The 25,389-nt window shown below is 41.1% G+C and overlaps 1 protein-coding gene and 1 long non-coding RNA gene across 2 annotated transcripts in view; both read right to left on the bottom strand.

Moving 5' to 3' along the window:
• Window positions 1-11,966, bottom strand: part of LOC308668604 (neurotrypsin-like) — a gene marked incomplete at both ends in the record, with an annotated part of 70,468 nt that extends 58,502 nt beyond the window's left edge. Inside the window, 3 exons of the mRNA XM_081328614.1 lie at window positions 2,904-3,140; window positions 5,298-5,490; window positions 11,886-11,966. Of these exons, the coding sequence (XP_081184740.1) occupies window positions 2,904-3,140; window positions 5,298-5,490; window positions 11,886-11,966 (511 nt within the window). The remainder of the gene's footprint in view (window positions 1-2,903; window positions 3,141-5,297; window positions 5,491-11,885) is intronic.
• Window positions 11,967-14,317: 2,351 nt separating this feature from the next.
• On the bottom strand, window positions 14,318-25,047 carry LOC308668863. Its single transcript, XR_014026606.1, has 4 exons — window positions 24,633-25,047; window positions 23,994-24,329; window positions 18,259-18,377; window positions 14,318-16,187 (listed from the first exon to the last, which is right to left on the bottom strand). It is a non-coding gene; the product is annotated as an uncharacterized lncRNA (long non-coding RNA).
• Window positions 25,048-25,389: the final 342 nt, after the last annotated feature.

Raw genomic sequence — 25,389 nt, 5'->3', positions numbered from 1 at the left:
AATATGGACCAGAGATCCCTACTGTGGGTGCCAAAGTGACGAGTGTCACCTTGGCACTGGGAGGGGCCATGGTGTGCTGGATGGTGACACTCCACAATGCAAACACGCACAAGCTGAGAAACTTTGACTGCTTCATGATGGAACTCCACTGTCAGTTCGAGGATCCCTTAGCTAACCGCAAAGCGAGGACTGCATCAAAACCACGAGGCAAGGCCTCCAAGCCATGGCAGAGTACACTAAGTAGTTTCATGATCTGGAATGCTGACTCAATGGCTGGTTGGAGGACATCCTTATCAACTGCTTCAAAGATGGATTGAACGACGACCTGTACAACTCTTGTGTCTCAAGGGGTCCCCCTACAACCCTCCATGATTATCCTGTCTTAGCTGAGGAGGTAGAATTTGACGAGGCATAAAACAAATACCACACAGCACAGCCATGGAAGAAATCAACCCTGAGAATAGGGACCTGGTCAAACCGCAAGCCCCACAGGCTCACTCCACTGCCTGTTTAAAATGCGGCCAAGAAGGGCACAGGGTGGCTGAGTGCAAAACCAATCATTTGACCAAGAAAGTGAACCTCAGCCCTGTGGGAAAAGCCATCAAAGCACCACTGCGAGCCAGAGAAACTGCTCCAAAGGGAGTAGAGGTCGTTGTGTTCACCCCATCGCCAAAACAGGCTGAGGGAACTCTGACCCCACCAACCGACAGCCAGGGGTTGACCAACACTGACTCCAGTGATGACTCCCTGGTAAGTGGCCCGATCATGCCTGTAACAATCCCCTAGAACTGAGTTTTTCATAGTCTGGGCTAAAAGCCAACTTAAGGGCTTTGTTAGACTCAGGCTGCACAAGGTGCCTAGTAAACCCAGCACTGGACAAGAAACTGGGGATCCAACTAAAGTGGCTAAAAATCCCAATTGGCTAGATGGTTCGGTAGCAGAAGGCATCCTGGTAACATTCATCACAGAGCCCATAGAAATGCGAATGGGGGCCCATTCAGAGACTTTGAGCTTTATAGTGGCATCTGGGATGAAACGGCCCCTGGTACTAAGGTTAGCTTGGCTAAAGAAGTGGAACCCCTACATGAATCCAAACAGGTCACCCCTTCATCTATGCATAGATTATAAAGGGCTTAATGCGGTGTGTGTATATAACGTCTACCCCCTAACCCTAATAAAAGACATGTTAGCTCACTTGGCTAAGGGCAGAATATTTATTAAGCTGGACTTGTGGGAGGCTTACTACCGTGTGAGAATAAGGGAAGGGGATGAATGGAAAACCACTTTCAATTGCCCGCTGTGTTGTTTCCAGTTCAAGGTACTCTCTTTTGGGCTACAGGGACTCCTGCTATGTTCACACAATTAATCAACAAAGTTTTGCATGAGCACTTGTACAAGGGGGTGCTAGGGTACCTGCTGACATTTTGATTTATACTGAAACAAAAGCAGAGCTCATGAAGCTAGTGAGGGTGGTCCTGCACAGACTACAAGCTGCCAAACTATATGCCAAACTCTCTAAATGTGAATTCCACCAAAGCAAACTAGACTACTTGGGCTATTACATCTCACATGAGGGAATTGCGATGGACCCTCAGAAGGTCAAAACTTCTGGGTTTTGCTAACTTTTACTGACAATTCATTCCATTGTTTGCCTAAATAGCCCTCCCCATTATGAACGTCTTTAAGACCAAAGGAGGGACAAGACTAAACCCAGTCAACCTCTAAAATGGACAAGAGAATGCCAATCAGCGTTTGAGAAGCTCAAACAATTGTTTTCAGCTGAACCTGTTCTAAAGCACCCTGATCTGAGAGCTCCATTTGTCATTCAAGCAGATGCTAGCAACGTAGCTGTAGGCGCTGTGCTGTTATAGTAAAATGAGAGTGGCCAGCTGCAACTATGTGCTTACATCGCTAGGAAACTATCAGAGACTGAGCAAAGGTGGACCATGTTGGAGAAGGAGGCATATCCAGTGCACTGGGCACTCTTGACTTGGAGGCACTTCCTGGAAGGGAGCAAAATATCTTTTGAAGTGTGGACCAATCACAAAAATCTCCAAAGCAAGTGTGATGAGCACAATTTTTTAACCACTTCAACTTCATGTTGCGCTACCTCCCAGAGGGGAAAAACTTCTTAGCCAATGCACTATCGTGTATGCCTCATTACAAATGCCCAAAAGCAGAAGTGGTCAAACTAGTACTCCCATCCCACCAATTAGCCGGCCAAATGACTACATGAACGCAAGCGAAGGGGAGGTCGCCAATAGAGAATGAAGTGGCTGCAGCTCTTAAGGCCGTGCTGAAAGAAGACCCATGGTTTCAAAGTCATGCAAATGTCTGCTCGATCCAGGATAGACTAGCTTGGGTAGGGGGTAAGCTTTATGTACCAGAAGCTCAAAGATGGATCATTTTTGAGAAAAGCCACAATTCCAAAGTGGCAGGACATTTTTGTTTTGGAAAGACTTTACACCTGATAAAAAGACAATTTGGGGCGGCCATTCCTCAAAAAGGACATTGAAAACTATGTGGCAAGCTGCCCTGTCTGTGCCTCAGCCAAATGAAGACAAGCAAAAACCCTGATCCTTCAGATCATGTTGTTGTTGTTGTTGTTGTTAGCTGCAAAGTCGTGTCCAACCCATCGTGACCCCATGGACAACATTTCTCCAGGCCTTTCTGTCCTCTACCATCTTCTGGTATATGTTCTGTCTAACACTAAATGTCTTCTGTTTAGATTTCTGGTATTCTAATCTCCATTCCAGAAAACTTGAATTCTTAATCTGGATGCAAGCCTGATTTAAATCAAGTTGCTCCTTCTATTTTTTTAAACATTCTTAACATTTTTTTTCCCTTTAAGGCCTCATTTTACAGTCATTAACACCACCCCAAATTTCGCCTGTGATGCTTACCCTGGCTACAATCACAGTTTGCCCAGCCAGTTGCTCCTGAAGTGAGCTGGTAGAAGCACCAAGGCGTGGGCCCCCCATCTGGATTCCTGCAGTAGTTGTGGTTTCCTAGTCCCCGATTTGGATACTGCTGGATGTAATCAGGGAAATCTGACCAGTTTAAGCAAACTGACCCAGAGACAGTTGTAGTGAGGCTTCCATTATAGTATCCAGAAGGCTCCATGTCACAAAAAGCAAATGCTGAAAGCGGAAGAAAATGTTCGTGTTTAGTTTGATTATCAGCTTGCATAGTATCTCTAATGATAAGCTATTTATTATCCTTTGTTTTCCTCTGAAAGTAGTGCTGAACCAGAAAACAGCCATCTTTTTTCTGATAGGATTTTATTAGGCAAAACAGAGGAACCTGCAATCTTTCTCTCTCTCCTGCCTCCCTCCCTTCTTCTGGTTAAGCCTGATTTGGAAGATTAAAAGCAACAAGGTCTTTACAAATGACTGTCCTGACATGGAAAAGCCATGATAGGATATTGCTGCAGAATTGTCATTTAGGATATGTTGCATTTTGTCATTGGACAAGTGCATGTATTTCTAAGACATTAGGCATTATGGACTGTTAAATTCCTTGATCTGAATACTTTATATAAATGGGTGTTTGTTTTATTAAATTTTATATGACGAGGGGTCAGTGGAGAGCAGTGAGGTTTGGCAAGTTTCTAGTATTCATTTAGTATGCTTCCCTCAATACCCAAAGTGGTAAAAGAGGAGGAGGAGGAGGAGGAGGAGGAGGAGGAATGATACATTGACACCAGTTTGGTCTTTGGGTTAAAATAGGTCCCTCATTCTAGCTTCGTATTTGCTTGAAGACTGAATTAGAAATTTCAGGATGCTGAATCTTGGTCTCAATACAAGACTGTCATCATACATCACACAAAACCCAGACATTTTGATGACACAGTTATAGAGCCATTTAATGGAAAATGATCTTCAATAATATAGAAATAATATATTTATCTGATAATAATAGAAATTTCATCACTTAGATTCTTACCTGCGTTCTGCAATTGATTCTGATTGGGCTGGGATCCTAAGACAGACTGAGGTTGGATAAGGCAGAAGAAAGAACAAAAGCAAACAGATTATTTTTTTACATAAAAATTGAGCTGATGACCAAAATTTCTCTTAAAAGAGTGCTTTTTATATAGCACAGAGGATGTAGAGTTTCTGACTCTAGAAAACCCACTATGGCTCAAGCTTTACCTCATTGAAGGGTTGGCTGAGACTCAGCTGAGATCCTGAACACCAAGTACAATTCTTGTATTGATGTAACTGATGTGTTAACCCCTCCTTGAGCTGTTTTTGAGGTAATTTACAAGAGTGAGTTGCTGTCCAAAATATGTCTTTGAACACTTAGAGCTTGTACAAAAGCCTCCAGGACATCTTAAAGAGAGAGAGATGAGCCTGTACAACATGATTTCTCAAAACCACCAATTAAAATGTTGTTATTTAATTGCAGGGGTTTCCACAGGGAAGGGTCAAAGAGTGAAGATTGGCCCACACACATACCTGTGCCTCCATTTATAACCTCCAAAATGAAGAGAATTAAAAGATTCTAAAAGATCTGGCTTCTGGTTCCAGATTTCAGCACAGCCAGACACGTGAGGGAATGCTCCCCATGTCGTCTGGATTTCTTCATCTCTGGCTGATTTGTCATATCTTGCCTTGAATATTTGTCTCTTAAGCCGTAAATTTTCTGGGACACCTTGTATCACAGAGGGCTCGAGCAATTTATTTGCCACTAGTAAGGAAGTCTTTAGTCTCCTTGACATCAGTCTCTGTGCTGGACTACTGTCCATGCCCTTGGTTGGAGTATTTCTCCAATGTTGAATGGCCTTCCATGGGTCTTTATCATCACTTTATGAGCTTTCTTGCATAAATTCTTAACAATCTTCACAGCTGAGTCAGTTTTGCAATTAGCTTGTGGATGATGTGGTGAGGAAACCACATGCTCAAATTCCCACTCAGTGGCAAATTTCCTAAATTTTAGGCTTGCAAACTGAGGGCCATTATTAGAGATCACTTTATCTGGTTGCCCATGATGTGCAAACTGAGCCTTGCTTCTCTTAATGGTGGTTTCAGCAGACAAGTCAGGAAGAAATTCAATTTCCCAAAAGTCTGAATAATGCTAAACTAATATCAGGTACTCTTTTCCTGCGCAGTTGAACAAATCTATACTGACGATCTGCCAAGGATGTGAAGGTATCTCATGTGACATCATGGTTTCTTTTTGTGACAAATGTGCATATACATTGCAAGTGGGACAATTGCTAACGAAGTCTTTGATTTCACCTTGCATGTTAGGCCAGTAAAGAGTATTACGAGCTTGTCTATAGCATCCCTCACCCGCAATGTGGCTTGAGTGTACGTGCAATAACATCTCTGCTCTCAGAGACTTTGGCACTATGACTCTTGGACTCTTGTACAAGATATCATCTTGTATGCTGATCTCCCCTCTGAAGGACCAATATTCCCTCACAATTTCAGGAACTGCCTCCTTCTCATCTGGCCACCAATTCATAACAATAACCTTCAGTGCCTGTAAAGATGCATCAGGATCTGTGCGCTGCTTGAGCTGACATAGCCACTGATTTGTGATGTTAACATGGTTTGTTTGACTTCAGCAAAGAGGGTTTGTTCCTGTTGCAACAGTGTATGTTGCTTGTGCTCTCCTCCAGATGTCGCCTGATCTGATGTAGCCCTGCTCAGGGTATCACTGATATACATTTCATATCCTGACTTGTAGACAACATTGAGGTTGTAATGCTGCAATGTAAGCAGCATGCTTGCAAACACTTGGGAGCACACAAAAGGGGTTCCTTGAATATGGCTATTAGAGGCTTGTGATCATTTTCAGCTGTGATTATATCTCAGACATAAAGATAAGGATGGAAACTCTGGCAGGAAAATAGGAATTTTGTTTCCTTCTAGGAAATGCTTCCAGGTGAGGAGTGCCAACCTCACTGCGTATGCCTCCTTCTCCCATACTTCCCACCTTTGTTCTGTTTCGGTGAGCTTTCTGGAGGTGTATGCACAGGATTGCAGCACCCCCTGGTCATTTTCTTGTAGTAACACGGCCCCCACTGCCACATCACTAGTGTCTGCCTGAATTAAAAATGGTTTGTTGGTACTGGGGTACCGCAGAATGGTCTCAGCCAAAAACAGCCTTTTTAGTCTTTCGAATGCGGCTTGGCATTCCACTGTCCACTTCACTGGGTGGCTGGTTTTAGGGTTGCCCTCCCCTTTGGTTTTTAATAAGTTTGTGATTGGCATGGCTATTTGGGCGAAAGAGGGAATAAATTGGCGGTAAAAGTTGGCAAACCCCAGGAAGCTCTGTAACTGCTTTCTTGTGCAGGGTGGTGCCCACTCCAACACTTGTCGGACCTTTTTTGGGTTCATTTCTATGCCTTGGGGGGAAATGCAATACCCCAGGTAATCTATTTTCTCATTGTGGAATTCACATTTTGATAGTTTGGCATATAGGTGAGCAGCCCGTAGTTTATTTAAGACTGCTCTAACCAACTTCACATGCTCCTCCATAGTCTCTGTGCATATGAGGATGTCATCCAGGTACATCCTTACATAGGTGCTCCTGTAGCACATCATTTATTAGCTGCATGAAAATTGCTGGGGCCCCTTGCAGTCCAAAAGGCAGAACCCTGAATTGGGTTCTAGGGAGCAATTGCCCTAGGGAGCAATTAAAAGCAGTTTTCCATTCATCCCCCTCTTTGATCCTAAAGCAGTAGTAAGCTTCCCTCAAGTCTGATGTCAACGCTGCAAACATTGGATGTTTTTGCTCTGACAACATAAGAGGCAGCCTTTTGCTTTAAACTGCTTCGCTATGAATCACTGAAGGGGGGGAATGTTAACCGGATGTTTTGATAAGATAAAAAATAGCACACAACAGAAAGGAAGTGAAACTTCATATGTTAAACTAATTAGATAATGTGATTTATGACGTGTAATTAAGGGAGGGAATTGTGCATGATATGATGTGCTTAGAGGAGGAAATTTCAGATTCTGGCATCCATCAATGAGTGCCGATGCTTCATTCTCATTATTATAGACTTTTTAGAAAAACAATGCCTGAATATTGTTTGAGTTGTCTCATTAATCGGAACCATGACATCTAGTTTAGTGAAGATCTTTCCTTTCGACAGGTGAGACAGCATGCCTTTCATGAGGGGGAGAGGGTATAGATTGCTTTTGCTTACGGCATTCAGGGCCCTATAGTCTATGCAGAGACAAAGAGTTCCATCCTTTTTCTCTCGGAATAGGACCAGAACAGAGAAGTTGATACCAGGCACACTAAACAGGATCTGAGGGTTTCGCGCTCAGATCGATAGGTTAAAGTGTCCCAAGCAAAACCCCACCCCATAGTTCATCCGGTCAGTTCAAATGACCCAATCCCCAGGTGTTAGGTTCCTCTTGGGAAAAGGGAGATAACCTCAGGCCGTCTCCATCTGTAGCTGCAATGTTTTGGTGGCTCTTCACACCTTCTCCTGGGAACGCAGAAATAAACCAGTTGCCGGAAGTTATATTCCATTCTTCCCCTCCCTTTGCTAGCTGACATTAATGGATGAGAAAGTTCACAGAAGAATAATGCAGGAAAGCAAAGTGTTACATTGTAGCCATAGCAGAAGTGAAAGCAATAACCCTCAAGCACTCCCCCCTCCCCCCCAGGAGTATGGCAGAATCCAGGAAGAGGAGAGAGTGAGATTCGGGCCAGGATGAAAAGAAAGAAAGAAAGGATTGGATTGGGGGGGAAGGATAAAGGAGCCTATAGATATGGGTTCTGACAAATGTATAACACTGAAAACCACTTAACATTACTTTTTCATTATTGCTGGCACAATTATTATTTTGATTAAAATATAAAAATATACTGCATATTTAAAAATCATTAAGTACACATATTCAAGTTCTGACATTCCTCCTTCATTAACTTTGCCCATTCACTTGCAACATCTGCTCTGGATTACAAAGGAAACAGGAAAGGACATCCTCATGTATTTTTTACACATATACACAAAGACATAGTGCCTACAAATATTCTGTCCTCTCTTGTGCTATCACAGAATTTTCCCCCCCTAAATTCTGAATATGTAAATTGAACAGAGTGCCAAGGTACAAAACTACCTTCAAAAGCTACAAATGTAATATCTTTAAATTCCAGCCTTAAGAAAAAATAAAAATATTTATTTAAAAAAATCTCAGATCATCTTGATGCTTATGAGAAGGAACAGATGTGGGCTGATATCAAATCTATTTCTCAATTCTATAGAAATGAAGTGCTACAGAACATCAATCCTTACTGAGATTTGCATGACTAATTTGCTTTTTTTTTGTCCAAATTGGATTACTCACATTCAAGCAAAGAAAGAAATATAAAAGTAAGGATGTTGGTGTCATCTGGACACTCCATGAAATTGATCTAAACAAGTATGTATGCTGCATATTAAAAGATCCGTCTGGAAGCAGCTGAAAAGGTGGAAAGGGATTTATGACTTGGTTGGAGAGCCCCTCTGATCTTGCTTTCTTAAGAAGTCAGTGTTTTTCTTTTTGGAAATCTTCATAACATATTTTAAATAAAAAGTGTGAATCTTGTAGGCTCTTTGTCATTAAAGGGATTAAGCAGTAGGAAGATGTTGTTAAAAGAATACTGAATTTTGCAATTTATTTGTCTGTAAACATGTGGAGGCTGACAAGGTTGTAAGGACTCATTCTTAGCCTTTTCCTTTAACAGATCACTAAACTGTCATCACACATTTTTTTGAGAACCAGCACATGTGGAAGGGATCAGGAAGATGGTATCTGTGAGCAAGATGCATCTGCAAACTACCGGTAACTGCTTTTACATGGTTAAAATCTCAAAGAAACATCAAATTATTTGTTTTTCTTGCTGCTAGATATCTTGTGCTAGATATATATATATATATATATAACATTATTAAGAGTTATTAAGAGTTAGAAGGAGAGACAGTCTGGTGTAGTGGTTAAAGCATCAGACTAGAAACTGGTAGACTATAGGTTCTAGTCCCATTTCAAGCACAAGACCAGCTGGGTGACCTGGACCATCTCTCTAGGGAGAAGACAAGCACAAATTACTGCCAAAAATGTGCTCAAGAAAACTGCAGGGATAGTTGAAGAAGTTACCCATAATCAAGATAGACTCAAAAGCGTAAAATGGTGGAAATAACATCAGAAATCAACTTAGACATATTGGAAATGACCAGGCTGAGCCTGAGAGTGGGGTCAAATGCATCATCAGTCTGGAGTTGCTCTGCTCCCACAAGTCTCCAGTTCCTCTTGAATTCCACTGACTCTTATCCTAGCATCAATTTGCCTTGATTGTTAGTAGATTAGATTCTTCTGCTACCTTCTATAGGTAGCATGAAATAAACTTGAAGTGCCTTGAACTTTGAACTTGTGGCTGACAAGACCAATCTTTCTCAGTGCCAAGACATCATAACCCCAATGATATCTACTACAGCACTCCCAACTGATGGCCATTTGGCAAAAGCCATTGTCAACCAAATCTCATCATTATTGTAATAGATTCTTCCTGATGTCTAGCTCAAATCTCCTTCCTTTTAATTTAGACCCACTACTTGTCTTCTCTTCTGGAATAACAAAGTCAATCTGACATTTCCCATCTTCTTTTCTAGAATTTCACGAAGTCTATCCAATGTTTTGTAGGTATGTTAAGATATTAAAATCTGCACCTTTTGCCAGCACTACACTCACTGCCCACAGGTGGTAACTATTGTGGAACGGTGATCCCGTATATTGGGTGAAGCTGCAACACATGCTTTACCGTAACTATTAGCATAGACCTAATAATGCATGGTTGCTTGCCATATTCATGTGCTTTCACTAACTATCAGTAAATAAAAGTAAACTCTGGCTATTGAACCATTTAAAAAAATCTGTACAACATGGAAGTACAGTAGGTAGATATCTCCTAAAAAGTGGTCAAATATAGAAACTCATTTCTCTTTATAGAAGAAGAAAGAAGATGATTAATAAACCACACTATTCTCATGATGAATGCTTAATGTTGACATTTGTTTTACACAGTGCAGTATTAATATATCTAGACAAAATAACAAGAATAGATCAGAAAATGAATACAGTATGTTTGCTAGTTCTCCTTCAACAAAAAATACAGAATTATTTCAGGGTTTGGGTTAGTGATCGGATTCTCAAGAATGGTACATTGCAGGATAAAGGAGTGCGCACTATAAATGGCTAAATAGGATCTTTGTCCAAAGATAGCTTCCAAGACAAGTGAGGAAACAATATGCAAAGATGGCTTAATTGCTTGCATTTTTAATCCTCTTCCAGTCTCTTCCTGTCAACAGGCTGAAGTCTATGTACCTGATAGTATGTTTAATTTTATCTTCACAAGAACCTGTGAAATAGGGTGAGTTAAGAGAAGATGAATGACCCAAAGCCACCTGCTGAACTATAGTCAGTTGGGGGCTTAAATTTCCATTTTCTTATCCAAGCCCAACACTTTGACCAATGTTTACACTCTACTGGCTATGTTAGTTAGTTAGACCAAACAAGCGAGAAGGCTTTTTTTTGGGAAGAGGGGACATAGAATTTTGCCCATTTTCTTTTGGAATACATTGCAACATCTTTGCAATTAACTCTAAGTGAGCCATTGCAGTCATAGAGATTGTGCTTTGCATTTAGATTTTATAGTGAAGTTTCCATGCCCTGAAATACCATTAAAGAAATGAATGTCTTACAGCACTTAAAAGTTATTAAAAATTAAGTTATATAAGGTTATCAAATTAAAAAAGTTATGTAAAGTTATCAAATATTGGTAGTTGCTACCAAGAAGGAAAAAGATTTAAGTCCTTGGAAGACTGGTCTTTAAAGCATCACAAAACCTTTTATTATTTCTGATGCAGCAAATTACTGTAATATTTTATCTTTACTAATTCTAAGGCAGGTGGGTGTGAGCAATGCTTTCAGCTTAAATCAAGTCTTGCAATCTCTTAAATTTGGAACTTTAAGCACTCTTTCATTGGAGTTTATTTCAGTAAATCATCCTCAATTTATTGCGATTATTGTGGCAGTTTATTTTCAATGCCCACTGCCAGGGGCTGCCCTTTGCTTGACCTGCTGGGATCTCTGCTCATTGACTGCATCACTGACTTAATGGGAAGATGGGCAAAAGGACAGAGATATTCAACGACACCTCCAGACTTAGGATGGGGGGGGGAGAATTATTTTAAACTTAGAAATGCCTGAGTAATTCTATTTCTCCAGCATATCTCATGTGAATGCATTGTTAGCTAATCATCTGAATCAAGATTGCCTGTAGAAATCATCTAAAGCACATCAATACAGCAACTTGCACAAAGAGTCAGTTACAAAGCATAGAAGAGACTGGCAGCCTATCTGCACTCAGCATTCAGAGCGGAGAGGCTGCATCAAATGAGGGAGTTGCTACTGAGGAAGTCATTCCATAGTATAGCCTGTTCTAGATGCAGTAATTCAGCATTGCTGGGAAAGAACACCCTTTTTTGCACCTTTTTCTCCTCCTGCATGCATAGGAGAAAACATAAGGAGGAAAGTTTGGTATCTTTTCAAATGCTGGCATTATGTTATTATAAGTGTTCAGACTACGTGCTTGGCTAATCAATCAAGATTGGAGACAAAAGAATCTGCCACCTATGTGGAACATGAAGAACGTATTTTGCAAACCTGACTGTGCAAATTTATTTCTAATGTTTGCTTTGTTCTCATGATGTAAAATTAATCTGTAACTCTTCCAATGCCACAGATCTATTAGCAAGCTTTTCTATAACCTCAGGATGCCCAGATAGGCTAAATAATATTCCGCCAGACACCGTGAGCTGATCAATATAACATTAAACAGCTAAATGATTGCTGGCAAACGAAAGCTCCATCTCCTACCTGCCCAGATTCAAACCACAGCAGTGAGAGGAACACTTGGGGGAGCACCATCCTTCCGCTGTCCGAGAGCTGATTCTTCATGCTGGCACTTTTCGCTGCTGTCTCTGACTGAATTTATCACTGGCCTCCTGTGCTGCTATTCCCCTCCCTTCACTTTCATAGGGGCTCAGAGGCTCCTGTCATTTTCATGCAAGGAACAAAACTCACAGCAGCCCCATTAAAGGCGTACTTCTCTTACTTAGTCTTTGTTGCTTTAGCTTTTCCTCCTCCAACAAAAAATGATAGAGTGGAACTGAGCTCCCGAGTCTGCTTTGTGTGAGGGACTAAAGAAAGCAAAATTCTTTTCCAGCTTCTTCTGCACTTCTTTTTTTTTTGTCACTATTCAGCCTTTTAGCTCATCTGTTCTTCCTAAGAGAGGCTTTCCCTTGGGCATTGTATATGCCCAATTCTCATAGATCTCTGCCTTCCAAGCTGGATTAGTCAGTGACTCATTGCAAAACAAATCCAGCTTTTATAAGAGACTTGAGATATCCTGGTTGCCTTAGAGAAAATCTCCCTCAAGATAGCTGTTAATTCAAGCATAGATAATTCAGATAAAGGGACGCGGTGGCTCAGTGGGTTAGGATGCTGAGCTTGTTGATTAGAAGATTGGCAGTTTGGCAGGTCGAATCCCGAGTGCCGTGTAACAGAGTGAGCGCCTGTTACTCATCCCAGCTTCTGCCAACCTAGCAGTTCGAAAGCACGTAAAAATGCAAGTAGAAAAATAGGGACCACTACGGTGGGAAGGTAACAGTGTTCCGTGCGCCTTTGGCGTCTAGTCATGCCTGCCACATGACCACGGAGACGTCCTCGGACAAACGTTGGCTCTTCGGCTTTGAAACAGAGATGAGCACCAGCCCCTAGAGTCGGAAACGACTAGCACGCATGTGCGGGGGAACCTTTACCTTTACCTTTATGATTTAGCATGAATCATATTTTTCATGGCTAGCAGGGGAAAATTTTAATTTAGATCATTAATTCAGAGTAAATTAATAAATTAGCCTAATTAAAAAAATTCCTGCCAGTTATGAAAAATATATTTTATACACTGCATTAAAACTGGGTCTTAAGAATATCCATAATGGGTTTCAAAGGAAGTTAAATGCTTGTGCCTGCTACCTTAGAAATCAGGTTATATCTCCTTTGAGGAGCAACTTGGCAAAAATGTTTGCTTTCTGTAGCCATTCCATGAATTTGAAAATGGGGGAAAGAGATGATTCCTATTCATTACAGAGTTAAAATGATCTATAGCCAAGAACATTCCTTTTTTAAACAAAAAGATATATACTTGTGGATAATGACAAGGGGACAGTTAAGTCTTTTTGCCAACAGTTAACAGCAAAATCCTTTGGAAATAGGATACATGCCTTTTACTGGAATGTGAATCACAGGAAAAACATTTATTTTACAGCCACAAAATTGCTGAGAGGCTCCTTCCCAAATACATCCAGTATATGTTTCAGATAACATGTGGATGTTTCTGTCAAGTGGGGAAGAGGGGCTTCTGGCTTTGTAAATGTGAATTCTGTATGCCTAGGATTGTAATCTCAATGATTGTGTGAACTTGGAAGTCACTCTATTCTCCAGATACTAAGAAACAGCAACGGGGATGCTAAATCAAGCTGATGATAGGTAATGTCATAGCTTAAGAGCTTCTAATATTTTCCACTCTCATTGGTTGTTCACCAGGCTGAATGAGCAACATATTTGCATAGAATTGCAAAGGTGTTGTTATCCACAACAACACACTATTAAGCCTTGAAGTAGAGGGCATGAGGTATTAAGAGTTGGCCTGCTCTAGGAAGGACCATAACTTAAGAGAAAGGGGAATATTCATATCTCTGAGGCTAGACAAATGGAGGCTGTGGCTGGAACTGTGTCTTTGCCCAACTCTGGATATGAGAGTAAATCCTATTTCAAATGCTGCCATTTACCAATATCTGAGTTTTGGATTTATTGAATATAGTATATAGACTGATTATGTGTCACCAAGTCATTTTCAACCTCAGATTTTCTCCATGATGATCCATCCCTGTTCTTTCAATTCTCCCAATGGTGCACTCATTGCTACTGTAACCTTGCTTCTGCTCATCCTCTTTCTTTCTAACTTTCCCAGCATAAGAGTCTTTGCATAATGTGTCCAATGTAGAACAATTTGAGCCTTGTCATTTGTGCCTTGCATGAGAAATCTGGGGTTTTTTTTCCTGATCCATGGCTGCCCACACTATTCTCCAGTCTTTGCCAACACCAAAGTTGAGTATACTGTATAGCAAAATTTATTTTCTCATACGAGGATAGCATCATGATTTACAATCATGGGTTGATGACACCTATTTGCTCTGTGCCTATGAAAGGCTGACCAATTCTACTGACCAAATGAACACAGACCAATATTTACTACCTATGATCAAGATTTATTGCAGTGCTTGAGATTTTACAATGTACAATATGCTCTTGTGTATTCTTTCCTTTTGTTTCTACACACGTTTTTTAAAAGGCAAAATGTTAGGCTTTTCAACTATTATTACCATTTTTTTCTTATTGTATACTATTCTCTTTAGAACTTTGCAGTATTTTTATTATTTGAAATGGTAAAATAAATATATATGAAAATATGTATTACAAGAAAAAAACATACCCGTAGAAGTGGAAAAAAATCATGAGATATTTTCCCCCCCTTCTAGAGTAGTCTTACATAGTTTATTTTCTTAATGAAAACAGACCATGGGACCCAACCTGGCTCTAACCTACCACTTTTGGCCTCATTGAGCACTTCTTTTTGCAACCATAGATCAGAGGTCTATCAAGCTTCATCTCCATTTCTGACAGCAGTTTTCTTGATCTTCCCTCAAAATAGAGACATCTGGGGTGACTCCCCAGGACCATAAAGGTGTCCTACAAGCCTTTTTTCCTAATGTCCAAAACAAAGAAATAAAGCTAGACTATCTGGATTATCTCATTTGGACAATTCTCCACTGGTGTTTAATTTGGTAAAAAGTAATATTGTTGTGGCCAGTACTCACCACTTTCTACCATGACACACAGATCATGAGATGCCTATTATAGTAAACATGCATTTGGCTTGGAATAGGTACTAGGATACAATGTAAAGATCTTAAGATCTGGATATTATTTTAAAAAAAGGTAAAGGTAAAGGTTCGTCCGCACATGCGTCGTTTCCAACTCTAATTGGAAGCCCATCTAAGCTCTAAGCTCATCTCCATTTCAAAGCCGAAGAGCCAGCGCTTGTCCGAGGACGTCTCCGTGGTCAGGTGGCCGGCATGACTAGATACCAAAGGAGCACGGAACGCTGTTACCTTCCCACCAGTGGTCCCTATTTTTCTAGTTGCATTCTTATGTGCTTTCAAACTGCTAGGTTGGCAGAAGCTGGGACGAGTAACAGGCGCTCACTCTGTTACGCGGCACTCGGGATTCGACCTGCCAAACTGCCAAACATCTGATCGACGAGCTCAGCTTCCTAACCCACTGAGCCACCACGTCCCTCTGGATATTATTAGGGAGTCAAAGTACCTCTGTTCTCAAAGCCTCATCCCATAAATGTCAAGGCACTCATAGGACAGCAATGGGTAGTTTTTGGAAGCAGGACTTCAAAGAGCTCCTAGTTAAGAGTACTTTTAAGTGAAAGCTCCTTGGGGACTGGGTTCAACTGACCGTCTCATTCTCTCTGAGAAAAACAAAGAGACAACCATGTTTTAGAGAAGTGCTGCTCCCAAGAAAGTTCCAGAAGAGAGAGGAGAGACTATCATGGATAAGCAGACCTACTAATCTTCATCTAGTAGGCCAGAACAACTGTTTTAGCCAGGTTTAAGAGAGAAACTTGCTCCATTAGCAAGAACTTGACTATACACGAAAAACTACTTATTTAAATTTTAGTATGTATGTAGCATGTTTCATTATAAGATTTTATTTCATGCAAGACTCAACATGACAATAACTGTACAATCATAAAGAACTTTTATGTTTGAAGAATCTTCACATCAGAGAAAATGTAAGCTTTTTAGACAAAGTCTAAAATAATTATTCAGAAATAATTCTAAAGATTATTTCTCCTCAGTTTTAACAAGCAAGGCTGGGGGGAGTTTTCCAACGATGATCTAATGTTAGGTTTTAATAACCAGATATTTTCAGAAACAATTTTTGTTAATAATGTGTAATATTTGGGTATCGTCCAAGTAATTTGTTGACTTGTTGTGAATTGAGAGTTCCTGAAGATTCTTCTGGACTTATCTCCTTTTTCTTGGTCTGAAAAAGAGCACAAATAATTTTATGCAGTTATTGAACTGCAATGCAAATTCTCAGTGATTTTTCCAATGTTATGGACCCCAATCTCTAAATCAGGGCTTTTCAACCTTATCACTTTTAGGATATGGCAACATCCGAGTACCACCAGTCACCTAGCAAGGTGTCAAAAACTTGACCAAAAAAAAAAAAAGAAAAGAAAAAAGCGATGAAGTACAGGTAGTCCTTGACTTACAACAGCTCGCTTAATGACTGTTTGAAGTTACAATGGCACTGAAAAAAGTGCCCCCCAAGCCACAGGCGAGCAACACACCTGCCTGCCCACCTGGCGGTGCTCTTCCTCCTGTCTGAGGTTTTCATTGTTGTGAACATTTCTATTGAGGATTGGCAGCAGGGGTGGGGTGGGGTGGGTGTTTGATTTTTATTCCCCCCGTCTGCTGGGTGGCTGCAGCAGTTTTGGTCACTTCACATGACCCTGGGACACTGTGACCATCATAAATATGAATCAGTTGCCAAGCATCTGAATGTAAATCACAAGACCCTGGAGATGCTGCAACATTCCAGCTGGAGCCTGGTGCTGATCCTGGCTCTTCCGCTGAGCACTGACAGCCCCAAAGAAGCTCTGACCCTGGCACTTCCGCTGAGCCCTGACAACCCTGCATCTCCAGCCATCTCTCGCTCAGGCTTGTGCAGTGCTGCCATTTCCCTCCCCCACTACCACTTTTCTAGGATGGTTGTGTACCACCTGCCAGGTGCCAATGTACCACAGGTGGTACCCGTACCACTGGTTGAAAAGCCCTGCTCTAAATGACTAGAGTCAGTTTTGGCAAATGGAACTGGTATTGTCAAAAGTCTGTTATTCCCCATTTATTCCTCAAACTAACTATAACAATTAACTTTAAGACAAATGCAGAGTAGTTGAATTTTTAAAATGTATTCCTAGGAATATGAGAAAAATATATTATTTTGATCACACTTTGTGACTAGTTTGGTCTTATCCTGCTAGTTGTTTTTTAAGAATATATTTTCTACAAATAAATGTAACTGAAAAAACAGAATTGGCAATATGACTTTTAAGATATGTTCAACATAAGCTATTTTGATTTGATGCAGCTAGCTCATACTTTCTATAACCACAAGGAAAACAATGAGAAGCAAATATGTAATGTATGGACCATTTAAACTATTATTTTTCTTTAAATGTTTCCTTTTTTACAAAGCCTCGTGACTACTTACAATTTTATGATTTAATGAACCATGGGAATGCGACTGTTTTATAACAATAGTTAAGCAATTAGGCATATGCTTCCTCCATTTTTATTCTGCTTTACTAGCAATAAAGTTAGCTGTTTGAGTATTGAGCATTTTGCCTCTGTGCTATTCTTTTCCCATGTCAAGGGACATAATTTATAACATTTTGATCCTAAAAAAAGATGGCAGAAATCAATAGAGGTTCAAAAAATAATAAAATTTAGAAGATTTTTTTAAAAGTTTCATGCTTAAATTGGGATGTTCGAACATCAGTGTGGTCTCATCATGGCCCTGTTCAGAGGTCAAAATAAGCATTCCCAATTAAGTCATTTCCAAGCTGAACCAACACAGAAATATTTCTAAAATACTGTACACCTCCCAGGGTTGTTCTGAGCTCAAAATAGTTTACACAGTTCTTTTTTTTTCAAGTGGTTCATAGAGTGAGGATATCAAAGAGTTAAAGCAGACTCTTCTCTCAATGATAAAATGACAATATTGGTAGTGAAGTTACCTAATTTTTCATTTTAATAATGTAAATGGCAGTATAATGTGATTCAGCAGCATCACCATTGGCTACTTCCCCTGGCTGACAAGTATTTTAAATTATTTCCAAAGCAATTCATTTAGGATTTCATACACTAGTATGAGCACCTTGAAACATCAATGGTCTCTGCTTATATTTGCTAAATTATCATTGCTGCTTGTTTTAATTAGATGAAAGCATATTAAATAAATTTTAAATAAAATACTATGCAATTAAAACAATTGGTGATTTTAAGGCATTACACAATGGAAAACATTGGGAAAAATAAAATGCAATTACTTGTGCTTTTGCTGCACATTGAAAGAATGTATTAATCTCCTTAGCACAAACACTGTCACTGAATTCATTCGCCTTCCAACAAGCCATCATCAATGCCATCTCTGTAACACAGCTTGCCTCTGTAAAAGAAAGAAACTCCCATTATCCAGGAGTATTTTACAGCTTCTACAAATCTACTGCAAAACAAATACAAAACAAGGAAGCACATATACAGAGGGACAAAAAAGAATTTAGTCAGCCACCAATTGTGCAAGTTCTCCCACTTAAAAAGATGAGAGAGGCCTGTAATTTTCATCATAGGTATACCTCAAGTATGAGAGACAAAATGGGGGGAAAGAATCCAGGAAATCACATTGTAGGATTTCTAATGAATTTATTTGCAAATTATGGTGGAAAATAAATATTTGGTCAATAACAAAAGTTCATCTCAATACTTTGTTATATATTCTTTGTTCCCCTTCATGGATTACTGCCTTGTCGTGGCGAAGGGGCTTGCGTAATTCAATGAAGCTATGAGCTATGCCGTGCAGGGCCACCCAAGACGGAAAGGTCATAGCAGAGAGTTCTGACAAAACGTGATCCACTGGAGAAGGAAATGGCAACCCACTCCAGTATCTTTGCCATGAAAACCCTATGGACAGTACTAAAAGGCAATACGATATGACGCTGGAAGATGAGCCCCTCAGGTCGGAAGGCGTCCAATATGCTACTGGGGAACAGCAGAGGGCTAGTACTAGTAGCACCAGAAAGAATGAAGCGACTGGGCCAAAGCCGAAAGGACGCTCAGCTTTGGATGTGTCTGGTGGTGAAAGGAAAGTCCGATGCTGTAAAGATTTTTTCTCCATAGGAACCTGGAATGTAAGATCCATGAATCAAGGAAAGCTGGACGTGGTCAAACAAGAGATGACAAGACTGAACATCGACATCTTAGGTATCAGCGAACTAAAATGGACAGGAATGGGTGAATTTAATTCAGATGACCATCAGGTATACTACTGCGGGCAAGAATCCCTCAGAAGAAATGGAGTAGCCTTCATAGTCAATAAAAGAGTAGGAAAAGCAATACTGGGATACAATCCTCAAAATGACAGAATGATCTCAGTTCGAATCCAAGGCAAACCATTCAATACCGCAGTAGTCCATGTCTATGCCCCAACCACCAATGCTGAAGAGGATGAAATTGACCGGTTCTATGAAGCTCTACAGCACCTTATAGAACTAACACCAAAAAATGATGTCCTTATCATCATGGGGGATTGGAATGCTAAAGTAGGAAGCCAAAAGATAACTGGAATAACAGGCAAGTTTGCCCTTGGAGTACAAAATGAAGCAGGGCACAGGCTGATAGAATTTTGTCAAGAGAATACGATGGTCATAGCAAACACTCTTTTCCAACAACCCAAGAGACGGCTCTACACATGGACATCACCGTCAACAGAGAAATCAGATTGACTATGTCCTCTGCAGCCAAAGATGGAGCAGTATACAGTCAGTAAAAACAAGACCAGGAGCTGACTGTGGCTCAGACCATGAGCTTCTCTTTGCAAAGTTTAGGCTTAAACTAAAGAAAGTAGGGAAAAGCATTAGGCCACTCAGGTATGAATTAAATCATATCCCTGTTGAGTATACAGTAGAAGTGACAAATAGATTTAAGGAATTAGATCTGATAGACAGAGTGTCTGAAGAACTATGGACAGAGGTTCGCAACATTGTACAACAGGTAGCAACCAAAACCATCCCAAAGAAAAGAAATTCCAGAAAGCAAAATGGTTGTCTGAGGAAGCTTTGCAAATAGCTGAGGAAAGGAGGGAAGTGAAAGGCAAGGGAGAAAAAGAAAGATACGCCCAATTGAATGCAGAATTCCAGAGAATAGCTAGAAGAGATAAGAATGCCTTCTTAAATGAACAGTGCAAAGAAATAGAAGAAAACAATAGAATAGGGAGGACCAGAGATCTTTTCAAGAAAATTGGAGAGATGAAGGGAACGTTTAATGCAAAAATGGGCATGATAAAGGACCAAAATGGTAGGGACCTAACAGAGGTGGAAGAGATTAAGAAGAGGTGGCAAAATTACACAGAAGAACTATACAAGAATGAGCTTAACGTCCCTGATAATCACAATGAGATGATCACTGACCTCCAGCCAGACATCGTAGAATGTGAAGTGAAGTGGGCCTTAGAAAAGCTGAGCAACAACAAATCTGGTGAAGGTGACAGTATTCCAGCTGAGCTATTCAAAATCTTAAAAGACGATGCAGTAAAAGTGCTACACCCAATTTGCCAGCATATTTGGTAAACTCAACAGTGGCCACAGGATTGGAAAAGATCAGTTTACATTCCAATTCCAAAGAAAGGCAGTGCCAAAGAATGTTCAAACTATCGCACCATTGCACTCATTTCTCATGCTAGTAAAGTTATGCTTAAAATCCTACAAGGTAGACTCCAGCAGTATGTGGATCGAGAACTACCAGAAGTAAAGGCAGGATTTTGAAGAGGCAGAAGAATTAGGGATCAAATTGCCAACATACGCTGGATCATGGAGAAAGCTAGAGAGTGCCAGAAAAACATCTACTTCTGCTTCATTGACTATGCTAAAGCCTTTGATTGTGTGGATCATAACAAACTGTGGCAAGTTCTTAAAAACATGGGCATACCAGACCATCTTATTTGTCACTTGAGAAACCTATATGTGGGCCAAGAAGCAACAGTGAGAACTGGACATGGAACCACTGACTGGTTCAAAATTGGGAAAGGAGTCCGGCAAGGCTGTATACTGTCGCCCTGCCTACTTAACGTATATGCAGAGCACGTCATGAGAAAGGCAGGGCTAGATGAATCAAAAGTTGGAATTAAGATTGCCGGAAGAAATATCAACAACCTAAGATATGCAGATGATACCACTCTAATGGCAGAAAGTGAAGAGGAATTAAAGAGCCTCTTGTTGTGGGTGAAGAAGGAGAGTGCAAAACTTGGGTTGAAACTTAACATTAAAAAAACCAAGATCATGGCATCTGGCCCTCTCAATTCCTGGCAAATAGATGGGGAAGAAATGGAGGTAGTGACAGATTTTATTTTCCTGGGCTCCAAGATCACTGCAGATGGGGACTGTAGCCAAGAAATTAAAAGATGCTTGCTCCTTGGGAGGAAAGCCATGGCAAATCTAGACAGCACACTAAAAAGCAGAGACATCACCCTGTCAACAAAAGTGCGTATAGTCAAGGCTATGGTCTTCCCAGTTGCAATGTATGGCAGTGAAGATTGGACCATAAAAAAGGCTGAGCACCAAAGAATTGAGGCCTTTGAACTATGGTGCTGGAGAAGACTCCTGCGAGTCCCTTGGACTGCAAGGCGATCAAACCGGTCAGTCCTAGAGGAGATCAACCCTGACTGCTCTTTAGAAGGCCAGATCCTAAAGCTAAAACTCAAATACTTTGGCCATCTAATGAGAAGGAAGGACTCACTGGAGAAGAGCCTAATACTGGGAAAGATTGAGGGCAATAGAAGAAGGGGACGACAGAGAATGAGGTGGCTGGATGGAGTCACTGAAGCAGTAGGCATGAGTTTAAATGGACTCCAGAAGATGGTAGAGGACAGGAAGGCCTGGAGGAACGTTGTCCATAGGGTCGCGATGGGTTGGACACGACTTCGCAGCTAACAACAACAACATACCCTTTGTTGGCAATGACAGAGGTCAAACGTTTTCTGTACGTCTTCACAAGGTTTGCACACACTGTTGCTGGTATTTTGGCCCATTCCTCCATGCAGATCTCCTCTAGAGCAGTGATGTTTTGGGGCTGTCGCTGGGCAACATGGACTTTCAACTCCCTCCAAAGGTTTTCTATGGGGTTGAGATCTGGAGACTGGCTAGACCACTCCAGGACCTTGAAATGCTTCTTACAAAGCCACTCCTTCGTTGCCCGGGCGGTGTGTTTGGGATCATTGTCAATGCTGAAAGACCCAGCCACGTTTCATCTTCAATGCCCTTGCTGATGGAAGGAGGTTTTCACTCAAAATCTCACGATACATGGCCCCATTCATTGTTTCCTTTACACGGATCAGTCATCCTGGTCCCTTTGCAGAAAAAACAGCCCCAAAGCATGTTTCCACCCCCATGCTTCACAGTAGGTATGGTGTTCTTTGGATGCAACTCAGCATTCTTTCTCCTCCAAACACGACAAGTTGAGTTTTTACCAAAAAGTTCTACTTTGGTTTCATCTGAACATATGACATTCTCCCAATCCTGTTCTGGATCATCCAAATGCTCTCTAGCAAATTTCAGACGGGCCCAGACATGTACTGGCTTAAGCAGGGGGACACGTCTAGCACTGCAGGATTTGAGTCCCTGGTGGCGTAGTGTGTTACTGATGGTAGCCTTTGTTACTTTGGTCCCAGCTCTCTGCAGGTCATTCACTAGGTCCCCCCATGTGGTTCTGCGATTTTTGCTCACCATTCTTGTGATCATTTTGACCCCACGGGGTGAGATCTTGTGTGGAGCCCCAGAACGAGGGAGATTATCAGTGGTCTTCTATGTCTTCCATTTTCTAATAATTGCTCCCACAGTTGATTTCTTCACACCAAGCTGCTTGCCTATTGCAAATTCAGTCTTCCCAGCATGGTACAGGTCTACAATTTTGTTTCTGGTGTCCTTCGACAGCTCTTTGGTCTTGGCCATGGTGGAGTTTGGAGTGTGACTGTTTGAGGTTGTGGACTGGTGTCTTTTATACTGATAACAAGTTCAACCAGGTGCCATTCATACAGGTAACGAGTGGAGGACAGAGGAGCCTCTTAAAGAAGAAGTTACAGGTCTGTGAGAGCCAGAAATCTTGCTTGTTTGTAGGTGACCAAATACTTATTTTACCGAGGAATGTATGAATTAATTCATTAGAAATCCTACAATGTGATTTCCTGTATTCTTTCCCCCCATTTTGTTTCTCATAGTTGAGGTATACCTATGATGAAAATTACAGGCCTCTCTCATCTTTTTAAGTGGGAGAACTTGCACAATTGGTGGCTGACTAAATACCTTTTTGTCCCACTGTAGCAGGTGGTGATTGTTTGCGGTAATATTATTCCAAGAGGCTGTTAACTTCCTTTGGAATTGAAAATTCTTAAATAGTACCTATAATGGAAAGGAGGATGAGGGAAACAGTCACTGGTCAATGGGAAGACATCTGATCAAGGTGAGCCAGATCCCTGGATGTAATGCCTGGCACAAGACAGACATTAATCTATCAGACAGATTTTAGCAGAATCGGTAGAAGCTGTGTGAACCGGTACATGTAGGATGTCAGTACATATGTACATGGGATACACAAATGCCAGATGTATCTGTTTCCTAAGCTTCCCTCTGTAGCCTATACCAGGGAATTATGGAAGTCCACGCACCTTAAAGTTATTGAGGTCGAGACATAACTCCATATACGGATAATTCTGTTCAAATACATATACTTGTTAATCATACGCCCTTCACCAAGCCCACAGAAACTCAGGTAAAGTCGAGATGATCCGGACTCCGTGTAATGTTCCCGGCACGAAAGCAAGTGACTTGCCGCCGCCTCCTCCTTCCTGGCGGTTTCCCCCTTTTCCAGGCATTATAGCAATTACAGCCGCTGGACCTCGAAAACGGTTAGCTTGACTGACCATCACAAGCCAAGCGCCCGGGCTGGGCACGCGAGATGAAATAGGACAGGCGGGTTTGCGCGCGGGGAAAGTTGGGCGCCGCTCGCCCTCGCCTACCTCCGAGCTTCAGCTGCCGGTTCGAGACGCGGTCGGCGAGCACCATAGGCAGTTTTGTCTTCATCGGGCGACGCCTGCCCGGGACCGTCACGAAGTCGCCAAAGCGGTTCCTCCAGAACGACAAACCACCCGCTGAGCGAGCCATGGCGCACCGGAAGAACGGCCGCCACGTGATTGCCCTCCTACCATAGAGCCGCACTTCCGATGCCCAGGGGCCGCTGAGGAGCTGCGCCGGTCTGCGCCGAGCCCAAGCACATCTCGGGTCCGCGAGCGCTCCCGGTGGGCGGAGGCCTCCGGCCGAGAATCTGCGGACGGCGCGTGTTGGAGTTGCTCAAACTGTATTATCAAATCATATAAAGGGACAAACAGAACTAAATATACATTGTTAAAATAAATTACGTGAGTGTCTGACGTACATACTTAATATTAATTGACAAAGTTTGGTTTATTCTTGTACAATATTATGAAACCTATGCGAAAGGATTAGGCTTACTCATAAATCTAGTTTTGTATGGTATAATAGTGCTAAAACACCACAGCAGTAGAAAAAATAATTAGGTGCCACTATTTTTCCCCCCTCCCAGGTTCTTGAAATTTTTCTGTTTATATAAAATGAGTTTTTTCTATTCACATGTTTACCTTATTTTAGGATTGTAGCCTTAATGAAAGGAAAGACCATCTTTGGCTTGTTCAGTGAAAGATACTGTTAGAGATTCTTGAACTCTGTACCAATGAGGTCAGTGTAATTTAGTTCTGCATTAAGGTCTGTAGGATTCTGCCATGCTGTATTGGAGATATATGATTAAAGCCTTCTTAGCAATCCATTGGTCACCAAACGTATCTTCCAGTTAAATGAGAATGTGTCTCTTTGTAATTTCACACCTGAAAGAGTTCTGATCTTTTAAGAAATTTATTGATATAGCCATTCAACATAATCGTGTCTTTTCCATAAACCAGTTCTTCATATCTTAGTGATTTCATTTAAAGAGCTGCTAAAACTTATTTGAAGAGTCCCAGCAGGCAGAACATTATACATAGCTGCTTGAAAACTATGGAGACAACTGAGGTACAAAAAACATAATCCATAAAGATGGAGATCATTCACTTTAGCTATGACACTGGATATGTACCGTAGCTTTATTCTTGCATTCTTCAATAAATATTTCTATATATATTTACATTCCTCAGTGAGGTCCTGGTCTAAATATTTTTACTGAATTTACATATTAATACAATAATAGTGTTTTAAGAAATACCAATTTAAGTTACATTTATTTAGGTTCTTTATTGATGGATTTATTCTGTTTCATCCTGTTGTAGAGACTCAAGGGGATGGCCTGGAAGCAAATTTAATGTGATTTCTTAGCTAATGTATTTCCCTTTCTGCAATGTACAG

This window comes from Vipera berus (genome assembly GCF_964194415.1).
Source record: "Vipera berus genome assembly, chromosome: 5".
NCBI lineage: Eukaryota > Metazoa > Chordata > Lepidosauria > Squamata > Viperidae > Vipera > Vipera berus.
The sequence above is the reverse complement of the archived record's forward strand: the minus strand, read 5'-3'. Positions and strand labels throughout refer to the sequence as shown.